The 16,160-nt window shown below is 35.2% G+C and overlaps 1 protein-coding gene across 3 annotated transcripts in view; it reads right to left on the reverse strand.

Moving 5' to 3' along the window:
- LOC106875730 (synaptic vesicle glycoprotein 2C) overlaps nt 1-16,160 on the reverse strand; it is a 200,522-nt gene that overhangs the window by 54,201 nt on the left and 130,161 nt on the right. For all 3 annotated transcript variants that reach the window (XM_089365959.1, XM_089365960.1, XM_052974466.2), the window contains one exon: nt 13,090-13,250. In XM_089365959.1, coding sequence (XP_089222085.1) covers nt 13,090-13,250 — 161 coding nt within the window. The remainder of the gene's footprint in view (nt 1-13,089; nt 13,251-16,160) is intronic.

Raw genomic sequence — 16,160 nt, forward strand, 5'->3', positions numbered from 1 at the left:
CTAATAAAGTTCTCTGTCACTTTTTTTCAATTGTCCCTTTGTTAACTAAGTGCAGGATTTTGTTCCCCATACATCCTCAGTAACTTTCCAAAACTAATCATGCAAAGGTTTGTCTTCAATCTGTTTAACATGTTCTCTTTGAATTTCATTTTTATCATTTTCTTCTTTCCCAGTCTTGATCACCTGTTCTTTATTCACTGCCTTTAGTAACTTTCCTGTACTGTTCTGCAAATAATCAAGTAAGCAGTTTCATTCCATCTGCACACACCCTTCCACACTATTTAAGCCTTTTCCACCCTGGTCTGTCTTCAAGTACAATTAACTGATATCAGATTTCAGATGGTGGGTTCCATACAGTTAACAGCTTCCCAATTTTTCTGTCAACCTGCATTTTGCTTTTTGTCTAATCCACAATTCCAGCTCCAAATCTGATAACTGACATTGCTCTTGAATTAACAGTATTAATAACATTTTTGAATTAAGCCATGACTGTAATATTTTCCTCACTCTCTTTGTAGATACCCTGTTGCAAGTTGCTTCATCTCCATGTTTTATTTCATCTGTCTCTAGTATTCCCAAATACTTATACCATTATCCTTTCCCAACTGATTTTATTGTTTGTCCATTTGGCATTTCAATTCCCTGGTTTCCTTCAAATCTTCAACATTTCATTATCAAAATAGCACACTTTTCAAGCCAAAATGTCATTCTTACATCATTTGAGAAAATGCAAACAATGATTAATCTAACCATACTCTTTTCCCAAATAATTAGCTATTTTGACATGGCATAATATCAGACTGAGCAGTGTCACAGCTAATCACTATGGAAAACATGACATTTGATGTTCACCTTCCCAAGTTTTTGTTTTCCTGCAGTCAAGTCAGTGCTCTAATGTATGTAAATTTTTCAGTCAATACTTTCATTGACCAATTTCTCCATATTTTCTGCTACTCCAAACATGCTCGTCTTTTCACTTATCCAACTTTGAGGCATCATTTCATATGCTTTTTTATAATCCAAGCATGCTACATTCAAACCCATCAATCTGCACCTGCTATTTCTGATTACCAGTTTATCAACTAACAACTGATCTTTAGTTGCCCTACTTTGCCTCTTGCACCCCTTCTGTTCCACTGAAAGTAAATTATTACTTTCCACACCAATTATAAGCTCCCACATAAGTGGCAAAGAGGTTATAGGTCCAAAATTTGACACCACTTTACTTTACAAGGGTTCTTTAAGACATAATAACATTCATCTACTTGCCATCCAAACAGGAACATGTTCCTGCTGCAGGCATTTGTTAAGGTATGCCATGATCTTTTCATGCAAGTATGTAAATTCTTCAGACAAAAGCTTTGTATTCCATCCACACCTGACCCTTTTCAATTTTGTATCTTTTCCAACTTCAATCTCACTGAGTACAGATCAATTCCGACATCCTTTTTGTTTCAGCACATTAGCTAGTTGTCTATCCATGTGTTAGCTGAACAGATTATTTCATTCAAATAGAAGATGGCTTTTAGAGGAAATAGAGAGGGAACAATATCCAGAAGTAATTCCTGATGTGGAAGAAAGTAAAGCATTTTGGGGGAGATCTTTGGAACAGACCAGTGAGACAATGAAAGCGGAGAATGGCTAACACAGATTGAGAAGCCAAATATACCCATCATGACAACCTGTCTGATAAGGGTACACCAGGCACATACATCACAACCATATATGTGCAACACAGTGATCTCATATCGAGATAAGCAGCACATGATCTTGCAGCTGGGGACCAGTTAGAATTTTCTTCAGGTCAAGTAGCCCATCCTGCTCAAAAGGTACCAGAATAAGGTTTGTTTAAGACTGATGAATGAAACACTCATGTTTCCAGAGGTAAATTATTTAAACCCCAAACAATTCCTTTCAACACATGGCTATGATGCTCCCCAACTACTCCTGCTCATGATGTACATATCATCAGCCACTAAGGGACATGCTCAGCTGGTTAAGGCCAAACAAGCAAATTTGTGGTATTGAACAGAATATTTACTGTAGCCCATCCTTTATACCAAGACAAAACATGTATATGATAACACTTCCAATCAGTTAAGATCAAAAGCCATGAGAGCCACTGTGTTGTACTGCATCAGGGCATTTATTATTATTATTATTATTATTATTAAGAGTTAGTAGAATTGTCAGAGCATCAGACAAAATGCTTTGCAGCAGAGAGAAAGAAGATTTTCAGTATAGGTGGTGGGGTCAGGATTGGGTAAGAGCAGGCAGGTTTTCAATATTAATGAGAGAAAGGAAGCAAAATCAAAATATATCTATGCTTCTAAAGTTGGTGAAAGAAAACAAAACAAAAATGAATCTATAAAAAGACATGCAAGCAACTTTCTAATGGTGGTGAGGAACAGAAAAAGTTTTAACTGTATCTATAAAGACATGCAAGTAAATTTCTAACATTGATGAAGAAGAGTAAAGATATATTGAGCCAGCCTCAAAATTACTGCATTTGAAAGCATTAGTTCAAGCAGTGACAATAAAACAGTGAAATAGAAAAACAACATTGGAATATTATAACTCATTGCCTTATTCTGAATGAGGGGGAGAGAGAGGAGAGAGAGAGCCAGTAAGCCTCCAACATTGACGAGAAAAGCATTTTATATAATGAATTCTGCAATCATCTTCAAAACAACTACTTTTGAAAAGAAGATAATGCTAGAACTATGTGGCCAACCAGGCAAATTTCCAATCATCATCATCATCATCATCATCATCATCACCACCACCACCACCATCATTAAGGTGGTGAGTTAGCAGAGTCATTAGCACACCAAGCGAAATGCTTAGCAGTATTTTGTCTCTCTTTATGTTCTGAGTTCAAATTTCCCCGGGGTTGATTTTGCCTTTCATCCTTTCAGAGTTGATAAAATAAGTACCAGTTGAGTACTGGGGGTCAATGTAATCAACTAACCCCCTCCCCACAATTTCCAAGCCTTGTGTCTATAGTACAGTGGTTCTCAACTGGGGTCCATATGGCCTCTGGGGGTCCACATCAGATTTTTGGGTTCCACACAACAAAATACTGATTTGTGGATCCACAATACTATTTTAAGGGCCCTTCAAAACATTTGCGTTAAAAAATATGTATTGCAAAAAACAGCTAGCTTTATTTCTCTAACATGACAAATTAATGTGTGAAAATATTAATAAATGAAAAAAAAAGTCATTGGTGGGGGTGATGCATATGCTGCATGCAGATAAATGTTTTTGCAAATTAAAGTGTGGCTTACAATGCGTTGCTTACCCATACTTTTTAACTGAATTGAATTTTTATTTTTTTAAGTATCACCATTATAAGTATTTACACTCCAGTGAAATTAAGAAATCAACTTGTAAATAAACGGAACCCTCGAATCCATCAGTATACACACACACAGAGTTGAATATCTATGTATTTATGTATGTATGTATGTATGTATGAATGTATGTATGTACCCACATGTCTACGCGCACAGGTACACCGTGACCTATGCACACAGAGACAATGGTCGATACATATGAAAAAGAAAGTGAACAAAATAATACTTGCTTATCAGGAAATTTTAAGCTCTTTTTTTTTTTAAGTATCAGCATTATAGGTATTTATACTCTGGTGAAATTAAGAAATCAAGTCATAAATAAATGAAACTCGAATCCATCACTGTATACACACACACACAGTCGCATCTATACACATGCATACGAGGGTCAACTCATATGAAAAAGAAAGTGAACTAAATAATATGACCACTTGTTTATTGGGTAATTTGTAAGTTTGATTAAAAAAACGTTTTTCTTTTAAAGCTAATCAAACTATATGTTCATCATTTTGAGCCATTCAGCCAATGAATATTTCTGCCAAATGTGGTGAAAATCTGTTCAACCATTTTCCAGTAATTTTGCAAACACACAAACAAAGACAAGTGATCATAATACCTTGCTTTTGCTTACGTGGGCGCAGGGTAATAACATTCTACAAAATTAGTTTTTAAACATCAAATGGCTACAGGGATCCACCAGAATAAAATAGTAATCAAAAGGGGTCCACAGATAAAAATGGTTGAGAATCCCTGCTATAGTAGAAAGAATTATTATTATTAAGGTGGCAAGATGGCAGAATCATTAGCACACTGGACGAAATGCTTAGCAGTATTTTTCCCATAGCTATGTTATGAGTTCAAATCCTGCCAAGGATGGCTTCGTCTTTCATCCTTTCAGGGTCAATAAATTAAGTACCACTGAAACATTGAGGTCAATGTAATTGACTAGTCCCCTCCCACTAAACTTCAGGCCTTGTGCTTTAGTAGAAAGGATTCTTTTATTCTTGTATTCTTTTACTTGTTTCAGTCACTTGACTGCAGCCATACTGGAGCACCGCATTTAGTCGAACAAATCTACCCAAAGACTTATTCTTCATAAGCCTAGTACTTATTCTATTGGTCTCTTTTAAGTTACAGGGACATAAAAACACCAACATTGGTTGTCAGGTGAGGTGGAGAACAAGCACAGACACACACACAAATATATATATATATATATATATATATATATATATATATATATATATATATATATAAATATATAGTTTTAGGGAAAAGAACCAAGGTTCTCATCGATGAAAACCCACTGTCACATATAGAAAAATTAATAATTAAAAGCACAATAAATGAGTATAATATAATAGAAAGTGAATATAAGATAAAGATAATAAAATGACTACACGTGTTTGATTAATAATATTTGATTAATAACTAGTCTTTATTGTTTATAATATCGTTAAAGGTTTTTTTATTAAAACTTAGGCTATATAAAGTTTAATCTTTTATTGATAATAATTTTTTTTTTGCATTCATATTTTTATTTCTACGTTTGTAGAAATAAGTATTCTTGTATTTTTATATTATTCAATTGATTTTTTTTTTAATGATAATTAAATAAACGTTTTTAGTCTTAAATAGTCTAGCTTTAACTATTACACCGGTTAAATATGTGCTAATATTATCTTTATTATTATTTTAACCTTAAACTTCGTTCAAATTGTATTTAAAAGGATAATAATTTATTTAAGCTGGTTTTTGTATATAATATACATGTTAGCATATATTATAATGGATGTGGGGATGATTATGGAATGTTTATTATTTTGATATTTTTAATAATATTTTTCTATCTTTATAAAATAAGTATTTTATATAAATTCATTTGGTACTTATTGTTGGTTGATATATACATTTATTTATTATTATTATTGTTGTATTTAGACCTGACGATTAGCTGTATTTTTGAATAGAATTTATTTTCAATAATTTAAATTGATTTTAATTGATTTAAATTTCCTTTCTATCTGAAAATTAGTTATGAAACACGTGTAGTCATTTTATTATCTTTATCTTATGATATTTACTTTTTATTATATTATACTCATTTATTGTGCTTTTAATTATTAATTTTTCTATATGTGACTGGATTTTCATCGATGAGTTCATGAACCTTGGTTCTTTTCCCTAAAACTATATATTTTTATATATATTTTACTCTGTAAAACTCAATTTAATTTTAATCTTTTATAAATTGATTTTAATTGAGTTTTTACCTGTAATTTTGGATTTTGTCCCTAATATTATATATCTATATACGACAGGCTTCTTTCAGTTTCCATCTACCAAATCCATTCACAAAGGTTTGGTTGGCCTGAGGCTAAAGTAGAAGGCACTTGCCCAATGTGACGTGCAGTGGGATTGAACCTGGAACCATGTGGTTGGAAAGCAAGCTTCTTACCACACAGCCACGCCTGCACCTATTATTATTATTATTATTATTATTATTATTATTATTATTATTATTAATACAGAAATGAAGTAGATTGATAAAATTATGTTTTGAACCAGCTGAAGACACACAAGATGTTGAAATATTGTTCACTAGATAACAATAGCACTCTTCTTTGAATTTTGACTCTATCATTATTATTATTATTATTATTATTATTATTATTATTATATGAAAACTCACAGTTTATTTTGCCAGGTATGATGGAAAGTGTCAGCTGTCCACAGCCAACAGACTAAGGCAACACTTGTTTACTGGTCATGCTTCAAGAACCCTGCAAAGAATTCTTGCAGTTCCAAGCAATGCTCATTTTTGTAGGTGTTCTACCTTTACACTTGCAGGAATCTTTTTCAGCCATGTTGGTAGTTGAGTGTTAATACTTCCACGTGCACCAATTACTATTGATGTCAATTCTACTCTCTTCACTGACCACAACCTTCGTATTTCCCACTTTAAATTGTCATAGTTGTTTCTTTTTCCTTCTTCTTTCACATTGATCCTGTTGTCACTGGGGTATGCTATGTCGATTATCATACATGTTCTTTCTTTTTTATTCACCACAACAATGTCCAGTTTCCAATGTCTGGTCAGGTGATCACATTGGATCATTGCATCCCACAGGATTTTGCAATTCTCATTTTTGGTGACACCTTCTGAAATTTTCTCATACCACATCTTTGCTCTTTGTAGGCTGTGATTTCCACAAAGCTCCCAATGTATCATTCTTTCCACACTGTCATGGCATCTTTTGTAATTATTATTATTGTTATTTTATATACACACAATAGATTAGATTTTTGGAAAAAAAAACTATAACATTGGGCTACAAGTAACCTTAAATGCCAAGAATCTTCCTAAGTATACTTGTTATCCATAATATTACTGTTTTCTGGAGCTGTACTAAGACAAGTTTTATGCCTATTTCCTCAATCAATCTGTTCAAATTGTTAGGGATAGTTCTTAATGCACCTCTAACTACAGGGATGCATTTTATCTGCACTTTCCAGAGCCTCTGTAGCTCAATGGCTATGTCCTGGTACTTTGCTATTCTACTTATACCTCTCATATTGACTTTCTCATCATTTGGAACTGCAAAGTCAATTACCTGGCACTTTCTATTCTCTTGGTCTACTTTTACTAATAAACCAGGTCTTCTATTACTCTGTCAGTCTAAATGTTAGAATCCCACAACATCTTATATTTCTTACTTTCTAACACTTTACTAGGTCCATGTCCATACCACTTATCATTATGGTCAAACCCTATCTTTCTATATTCTCCCTAGGTTGTCATGTCTTTACTTGTATTCTTTCTGTGCCCACACACTACATTCACTAACTATATGAGTGACACTTTCCTCCTTTGATTTACATAACCTATATTGGGAATCTGCCTGATTTTTTACTATCTTCGTTTTTATCCAATTAGTCTTCAATGATTGATCTTAAGCAGCTACTAACAAACTTTTTTTACTCCCTTTCAGCCTTCCTTTCTGCAACAACCATATCTCACTATCCTCTGCTACTATCTTTTGAAATCTACCATACAAAGCCTTCTTTTGCCAGTCAGATAAACTTGCTTCTTTTTTCTGGTTTTTAACCACATTTGGTTTTTTGATTTACCTGTCTCCTACTCTTACTCTAGCAGCTGTTAATAAAATTTCCTTGCTATTACCTACATAGAAGACTATGTTTACTCTAGCTAACTCCACACAGTCTTCTACTGATATCAAATCTCTACCAACTTCCTTTCTAGGTAAATACAATCTTGCTACTTTTGCTCTTGGATGAAGTCTTCCATTCATATTGAATTCCTTCCTAGTTCTTCTGTCTAGATTTGCTAATTCAGTTTTTGTCCAATCTACAAAAGCTGCTGAATATCTAAGTAGCAACACTGCCCAAGTATTTACAGCCTTTACTAGATTTGGGCTATTTAGTTTTGACTTCATTAACTTTCTCACCCTTCTGACATACTCCTCAATTTTCACTTTTATTTCTGTAGTTAGTACTCTGTCGGATTCTAATACTCCTAGATACTTATAACTTTCTCCTTCTTTCAGTGATTTTAATGTCTGACCATCTGGTAATTGAATGCCTTCACTGCTGACTACCTGTCCCTTTTTTATAACTAATATTGTGCACTTATCTATGCCAAATGTCATAGCTATATTATTGCCAAAGAGTCTTACAATTTGTATTAAGGAATCTATCTCATTTTTTATTCTTACTAAAAAGCTTCAGATCATCCATGGTTAATTTTTCCTTTACTATCTTTAAATTGATACCCTACCTTTGCCTTTCTTAATACAAAACTGAGGGGAATAAAACATAAAACAAATATTAAAGGGGATAATGAGTCTCTCTGGAAAATTCCTATCCTGATATTAACTTTCCCTAAGGCTGTATCACCTGAGTAGAGATCTACTTTCTATTTCTTCATGCTATAGTTAATTAACTCTCTTATGTTGTCTGCAATACTGAATATTCTCAAACATTCACTTATCCATGTATGTGGAATCATATTATAGGCTTTCTTATAATCTATCCATGCTTCTTTTAGGACTTATTTGTCTATGTATAATAGATTATGTGTTCCTCTAGCCATCTTCCTGCAACCTTCCTGTTCTGCTGGAAGTAAATTCTGGCTGTCAAGGTGCTCACAAATGCTTTCTGAGAGCATTCTTGTTAACAACTGCCAGACCAATGGTGAGCAAGTGATTGGTCTATAATCACTAGCTATACTGTCCCTGCTTCTGTCTTTCATAAGGAGTATTGCTCTCCCTCTAGTCATCAATTTAGGCATGAATCCTCAATTCAGGCAATCCTGATGTTGTTCCCTCAGTCTCCTATGTAAGCTACTAAATTTCTTTAACCATTATCCTTGAACTAAATCCAGTACTGGGCCCTTCCAATTTGGCATCCTTCCTATTATTATTATTATTATTATTATTTGATGAAAACTCTCAGCTTATTTTTCCAGGTATGATGGAAAGTGTCAGCTGTCCACAGCCAACAGACTAAGGTGACACTTGTTTACTGGTCATGCTTCAAGAACCCTCCAAAGAACTCTTGCAGTTCCAAGCAATGTTGATTTTTGTAGGTGGTCTATCCTTACATTTGTACCAATCTTTTTCAGCGATGTTGGTAGGTGAGTGCTGATACTTCCAAATATGCCAATTACTATTGGTATCATGCCTACTTTCCTCATTGATCACAATCTTTGTATATTCCACTTCAAATCATTGTAGTTGTTCAGTTTTTCTTCTTTCTCTTTGATTACTATTATTATTGCTGTTGTTATTGTTATAATAATAATAATAATAATAATAATAATAATAATAATAATAATAATAATAATAATAATAATAATAATAATAATAATAATAATAATAATAATAATAATAATAATAATTATTATTATTATTATTATTATTATTATTATTATTATTATAATAAGAGTGATGGATTGTCAAAATCATTAGAACATCAGGTAAAATGCTTTGTGAGATTTGTTCTGGGCCTTTACATTCTAAGTAAAAATTCTGCTGTCAGCTTTGTCTTTCATCTGTCAAGCATAAATAAAATATAGTATCAATGAAGTACTGGAAACTAATTTAATCAACAAACCCACTCCCAAAGTTTTGGCTTTGTGCATATATTAGAAACAATTATCTCCTACTACTAAAATTCTGATGTCTTGTACCTCAATGAATGTAATCTCTTTATACAAAAAGTGGTAATACATTTTGGTGGTTAGAATAACTAAAATTAATAAATTTATAAGGGAAATGAAAGACATAAATACATGTCTGTGACAACTTGAAGTTCCTGCAGAATACCTGACAAGAGGAAGTTCCTAAGAGATAGCTGACACCTGGAAGTTCCAACAAGATAACCAGTGACTGGAAGTTCCAATGGGATAGCCCACTAAGGGCCACAGACCAAATTTGTCACTGGCACAAATTTCTAGCCATAACAGGCTCAGAAGAGTTCACACACACACACTAGCACTCCATCGGTTATGACAATGAAGGTTCCAGTTGATCCAGTCAACAGAACAGCCTGCTATTGAAATTAATGTACAAGTGGCTGAGCACTCCACAGACACACGTACCCTTAACGTAGTTCTCAGAATGTGACAAAGCTGGCCTTCTGAATGAATAACAGGTACTATTCATTTTTACCAGCTGAGTAGACTGGAACAATGTGAAATAAAGTGTCTTGCTCAAGGACACAATGCACCACTGATTTTCAAACTCATGACCTTATGATTGTGAGCCAAATACCCTAACCACTAAGCCACATACCTTCACTTGGAAGAATTCAGGTTACAGAATACCAGGTGGCTTGAAGAGAAGCTATGTGACAAGTATATTTAGCTATGGGAGAAGCAGACAGGAAGTGGTTTACCAATGTTCTGCAGCAAAAGATCAGAAGTATGAGGTATTCTGGATTGCAAGACAGTGTGTCTGAGAAAATCACAATGTTGTAGGAAATAAGTGTTTTCAGAAGGGCGATAGTACACTTGCACTTAGTAACTGAAAAGAAAGTTGCAAGAAAGTGTCACTATGAAAGGCTGCTACATGTGGAGAATACATGCAAGAAAGAGTGTCTTCTTAATGTGGACACAACAGAGAGGCCAGCTATCTGAGTGATAGATAAAGCAATTAAGGATATGAAGACAGGGAAAACCCTTGACTAATCAGGAATTACCACCGAGATGCTTAAAACATCTGGTGGAGTGAGATATGGCTTAGTTACCCATATAGTTAATCATGTTGTCTAGGAAGGGGTATACCCAAATGGGGTAGCAGTATTATAGTCAACTGCTTCAAAGGTAAAGATGCCTGAGGTAGAAGTAATTAGAGAGTTATCAAATTGCTGGACCAGATCATGAAAGTTATAGAAAGGGCTATAATTCTACTAATTAGGAAGAGAGTTAACCTTGATGAGATGCAGATTGGTTTTGAGCATTACTAATGCTATCTTCCTTGTAGGAGAAGCATTTAGCCAAAATCAAACTACTGTACTTGGCCTTTGTCAACACAAAGAAAGCCTCTGACAGGGTCCCTTGCTCACTCATCTGGAGGTCACTGCAGATGCTAGGAGTGGATGAATGGCTGGTGCAAGCTGTCCAATCCATGTATAGAGGTGTGAGCAGTAAGGTGGAAGTCAGCAATAAGTACAACAGCAATGAGTACAGCAATGAATTTAGAATGCAGGTAGGAATTCATCAAGGCTCAGTTCTCAGCTCCCTCTTGTTTATCATAGTCCTTGGATACATAAGGGGTGCAGTAGAATCCCAGGAAGGCTAACAAAGTAGTCTTTGTGTGTGACACATATACATCATCATCATCGTCGTCATTGTCGTTTAAAGTCCGCTTTCCATGTTGGAATGGGTTGGACAGTTTGACTGTGGGCTAGCAAGCCAGAAGGCTGCACCAGGCTCCAATCTAGTCTGGCAAAGTTTCTACAGCTGGATGCCTTTTTTAATGCCATCCACTCCGAGAGTGTAGTGGGTGCTTTTTACATGCCACCGGCACTACGGCCAGTCAGGTGGTACTGGTATTGACCACACTTGAATGGTGCTTTTTACGTGTCACTGGCATGGGACCAGTCAGGTGGCACTGGCATCAACCATGCTTGAATGGTGCTTTTTATGTGCCACTGGCATAGTAGCCAGTCAGGCAGCACTAGCAATGACCATGCTCGAATGGTGTTTTTTATGTGCCACCAGCACAGGTGCCAATCAGGCAGTACTGGCATCAGCCATGACAATGACTTCATTTGACTCAACAGGTCTTTGCAAGTGCAGTTTATTGCCCAATGATTGAAGGGTACTCTTAAATGGGCCGGTTATGCTGCACTGGCATAGGCCACAGTTACGGTCTCACTTGGCTTGCCAGGTCTTCTCAAGCACAGCGTATAGGATACAGGAGCAATAAACACTAAGAGGATATGGGAAATAGATTTCCTCATATGCCCAAGAGAATCCTTAAATGTAGATAGTTTCTGTTACTTAGAAGACAAAATTAGCAGTGGAGGAAGATGCTCTGAAAGTGTAGTTGCTAGAATTAGAGTCAGCTGGGCAAAGTTCAGAAAGCTATTGCCTTTGTTGGTAACAATGGACCTCTGCCTCAAAGTGATAGGCAGATTGTATGATGCTTGTATACGAAAAGCTCTGCTGCATGGTAGCGAACTGTGAGCTGTGACTTCCAAAGACATGCAGAGACTTGAAAGAAATGAAGCCAGCATGCTCCAATGGATGTACAACAAAGTGTAAAAATATTGAGAGGAAAATTGGGGATAAAAGAAATCAGATGTACTGAGTAAGAGAGAAGACTTCAGTGGTATGACTGTGATGTGCATGAATAAAGACAGCTGCATAACGAAGTGTCGATCTCTAAATCTGAAGGGAACCTGTGGAAGAGGAAGATTTAGGATGATGTGGGACAAAGTGGTGGAAAATGATCTTCAGATGTTGAGCCTCACAGAGGAGATGACAAAGGACTGAAATGATTAGCAATTTACTGTGCTTAAAAAAACCTGTCCTACCTGTATACACATGTATCCCTGTCAAATATTTTCCCACAACTTATCCTCCAAACATTCCTTCTCTCTACTTAAGTCCATTCACTATATTCTCTCTGTTCCATCTTCCACTTTCCTTTCGCATTCTCACAACCTTACCTACTTACCTTATGCAATCCTTGTAACTTGAGTATATCTCCAATCACATCTTCACCATCTTCTCCTCTCACCTCTCTCTCCAAGATAGTCATGTATCTTTTCTATTGTCAGACACCTAATTCTGTCTCTCTATTCATATTCTACCCTCTCATCACCTGGTACAGAGCTACCTTCCTCAAAATAACTCTTCCTCTCAGTTGAAGGGTTTTGTCTTGCAAGTTACTTGGTGAGTTAATTGCAGCTGGTGCCATGTAAAAAGCACTCAATACACTCTGTAAAGTGGTTTGCATTAGAAAGAGTATCCAATTGTAGAAACCATGCCAAAGCAGATAGTAAAGCTTGATGTAGTCTTCTGACTTTCCAGCTCCTGTCAAACTATCCAACCTATGCTAACATGGAAGGAGTGTTAGTAATGAGGATGATGAAGATGATGAATATACATACTACAAAAAGAGAATTACAACATATACAACACTGGTCTGTAAAAGATCATGTCATTTTGTAAATGAAAATTAAAAAAAGGAAACCTTACCGAAAGTAGAAACTTCGGACTTTCTGGTAAAAGAAAGAAGAAAATCACTGATGTCAAACTAGGTATGACACAGACAGAGAGGTAGAGGCGCCAGTTGGTGTAAACAAAATTTTGCAGATGGATGTCTATATGGGTATATGGAATGATAAACCAAGCAAGACCTGTGTAGAACAATAAAAGGCGATTTTAGTTAGAATGTGGTGAGTATTTACAAAACATGTGTATGTACATGTGCATTAACATTTTCTTTTTTTTTTGCAGTACAGTTAGTAGAATTGGCTCAGTATATTAGTGGCTCTTATTAAACAATCTTAAGAAGTTAAAAAGAAAACTTGATCCTAGTGGAATTAGAATGAAACTGAGAATAATAAGGAACTAAAGCAAATAGAGTAAAGCATCCAACCCAGAATTCTACAGTTCTCCATACAAGAGGAAATGATAACTAAAATATTAAGTATCTTACAAGTAGCCACTGATATATGTTAATATTTGATCAAAATGCAGAAAATATTTGAATAATAATTATGGATCTATAAAGTGTAACATAAAATATGGGCAGCAAATTTCTCTAACCAGTTTTGTTTTTTATGGTTAAAAAGGTTTATTTTGTATTTTTGATTTCCATGATGAATTTTTCTTTTTTGGGAACAATTTTTAATTTTTTTTATTTTATAAGTGTTGCAGTATGTCTGATTTTGCTGCAATATGTGTTAGATTTATAGAATGAATCTGCTGGTTACTACTATTTTTTATTTCTGAACAGTAACTTTAATAGTGATATAAGTATTTGCTGTAAAGAAGATTTTGTAAAGTTCTACTGGCATAGGAAGTGCACTTCCCATATATATATAATGCAGGAAACATTACCTGTTTAATGTTCCCTGCATTGCCCTTTCTGTGCACACACATGAGAGAGAGAGAGAGAGAGAGAGAGAGAGAGAGAGAGACAGAGAGACAGAAAGAGAGAGAGAGAGAAAAAGAGAGAGGGAGGGAGGGAGGGAGAGAGAGAGAGAGAGAGAGAGAGAGAGAGAGAGAGAGAGAGAGAGAGAGAGAGAGAGAGTTATATAGTGAATGGCTAGTATTATGATTGTCATTTGGCAAGTCATTTATATCTGAAACTGTTGTGCTGAGGTTGTCAATGTGTTGCTAAGCTAAGGTGTCTAATAGTATATTTCTCAATGTCATTAATCATAAATATGTTATTTTGTCATTACTAACTACATCTACACTTTTGGGTAATCAATTTATAACATGGCAAGAAAGGTGTGAATGAGTGTGTGTGTGTGTGTCTGTGTGTGTGTGTGTGTGTGTGTGTGTGTGTGTGCGTGTGTGCGTGCATGTGTGTGTGTGTTACTTTAATAAGGAAAAGCTTGACACCAACTTCCAAATGTCAGCTCAGTTGCCTTCATCAGATTGTTGTAAAGTGTTTTTGTTTTAACAATCACACATATTACTTGGTTCATCTTGTGGGCTGGGCATAGTTAGTAGCTACAAATTACATGTGGTTAATTAGTGTATTCTTGTGGTATACAGACAAACCTTTTAATAGGGTGAACAATTAAGGAGAAGAACAAGAAGAGGAAAGAGAAAGTGAATATGTGAAAAGGAAGAATATAATAAGACAGTGTTCTAGTCAGGCAGGTATCTTTGTTTTGCTCACGTTAGATACAAACATTTATCTAAATTATCATATTTCGCATAGAAAATTAATGATTGGTTTTTACACAATCATTTGGGATCATTCAAGCATGTATGTAGACAATGGTGTAAGAGGTTAAATTTGTTTGGGAGCACTGATCAAAAACAAGTTCTATAGTTTCATTTGAAAGGTTGTAGCCATGAATATCTGCAACTCTACATATACACACATACAAATATGTGTGGGTGTGTGAGAGAGAGTGTGGGTGTGTGAGAGAGTGAGAGTGTGTGTGTGTGTGTGTGTGTGTGTGAGTGTGTGTGTATGTATGTATGTACATATATACATATATAAGCATATATGTATACACACATGTGCACATATACAAAAACACATGCACACACTCAAGATCTGGAAACTAAGGACCTTAAAGTTAATTTAGCAAAGACTGAAGTCCTAGTAAGTAGGAAAACAGACAAATCCCAAATCTCTTCAAGGAGATGGCCCTGCTCAATATATAAGAAGGATTTTGGTAGAAACTCCATACAGTGTACCCAGTGCAAGCTTTGAATACATAAGAGGTGCAGTGCAGTGGTAAAGGGTGACTTGAAAACCAAGGCATGCAGTCTGTAATGCAGCCAACCACCAAGGCAGAGAGTGGGGCAGTGGAGTCTTACTCTTCTCACCCCAGAAAAGGATCTCCCCCCCACCCATCCATGAGTGTGATATGAACTAATTTTAATGTGAGAAAATGTACTTCTACAAACATGCCATGTTTCGGGCTTGATATCCCTCTCCACTGGACTTGATGGGCCCCCATTAGCTTGCCATGATGACCGTTACTGATGAAAGAGAAATCTGAGAAAATAATAGAACCTACAAATACTGAGCCATTTAAAATTTATTTGCAAATCAGTTCAGTTCTGTTCGTTTTGGCAAATTCATCCATCACTTTGCTATAAAATGTACCAGCGGCACACTCTAACTTCATCTTCTTCAAAAGGTCTTTTATTCATGGAAATGAAAACTAAATTACTCGTTCTCTCTTTACTTTGAGAACACTTCATATAGTTATCTATTTGCTTTATTAAAGAAAGCGCTTTCAAAGAAGAAGCAAATGTGGCAAGTATTGTCAAAATTAGATGTAGTAATTTTGTTACTTCAGCCAAAGCTTGATTTAGTTTAAGCTCCTGTATTACTTGTCTTGTGAAATCAGCAGCATAAATTGATTTCAGCTTGCATTTCAATCCATCTAAATCCAATACGCTTTTATAGACATCCAAAAATGAAAATGCTTTCCTTAAGTATGAAAAAGTTTCAGATTCAATAGTTCAACAAATCTGAACTCAAAGATTTAAAACAATGGTGTTTTAAAACTTTGCTCAATGTGAACAATAACTTCATGCAAAATGTTGTTAAACAAAGTTCTTAGAAA

This window comes from Octopus bimaculoides, chromosome 18, assembly GCF_046866305.1.
Source record: "Octopus bimaculoides isolate indiv1 chromosome 18, ASM4686630v1, whole genome shotgun sequence".
Lineage (NCBI taxonomy): Eukaryota > Metazoa > Mollusca > Cephalopoda > Octopoda > Octopodidae > Octopus > Octopus bimaculoides.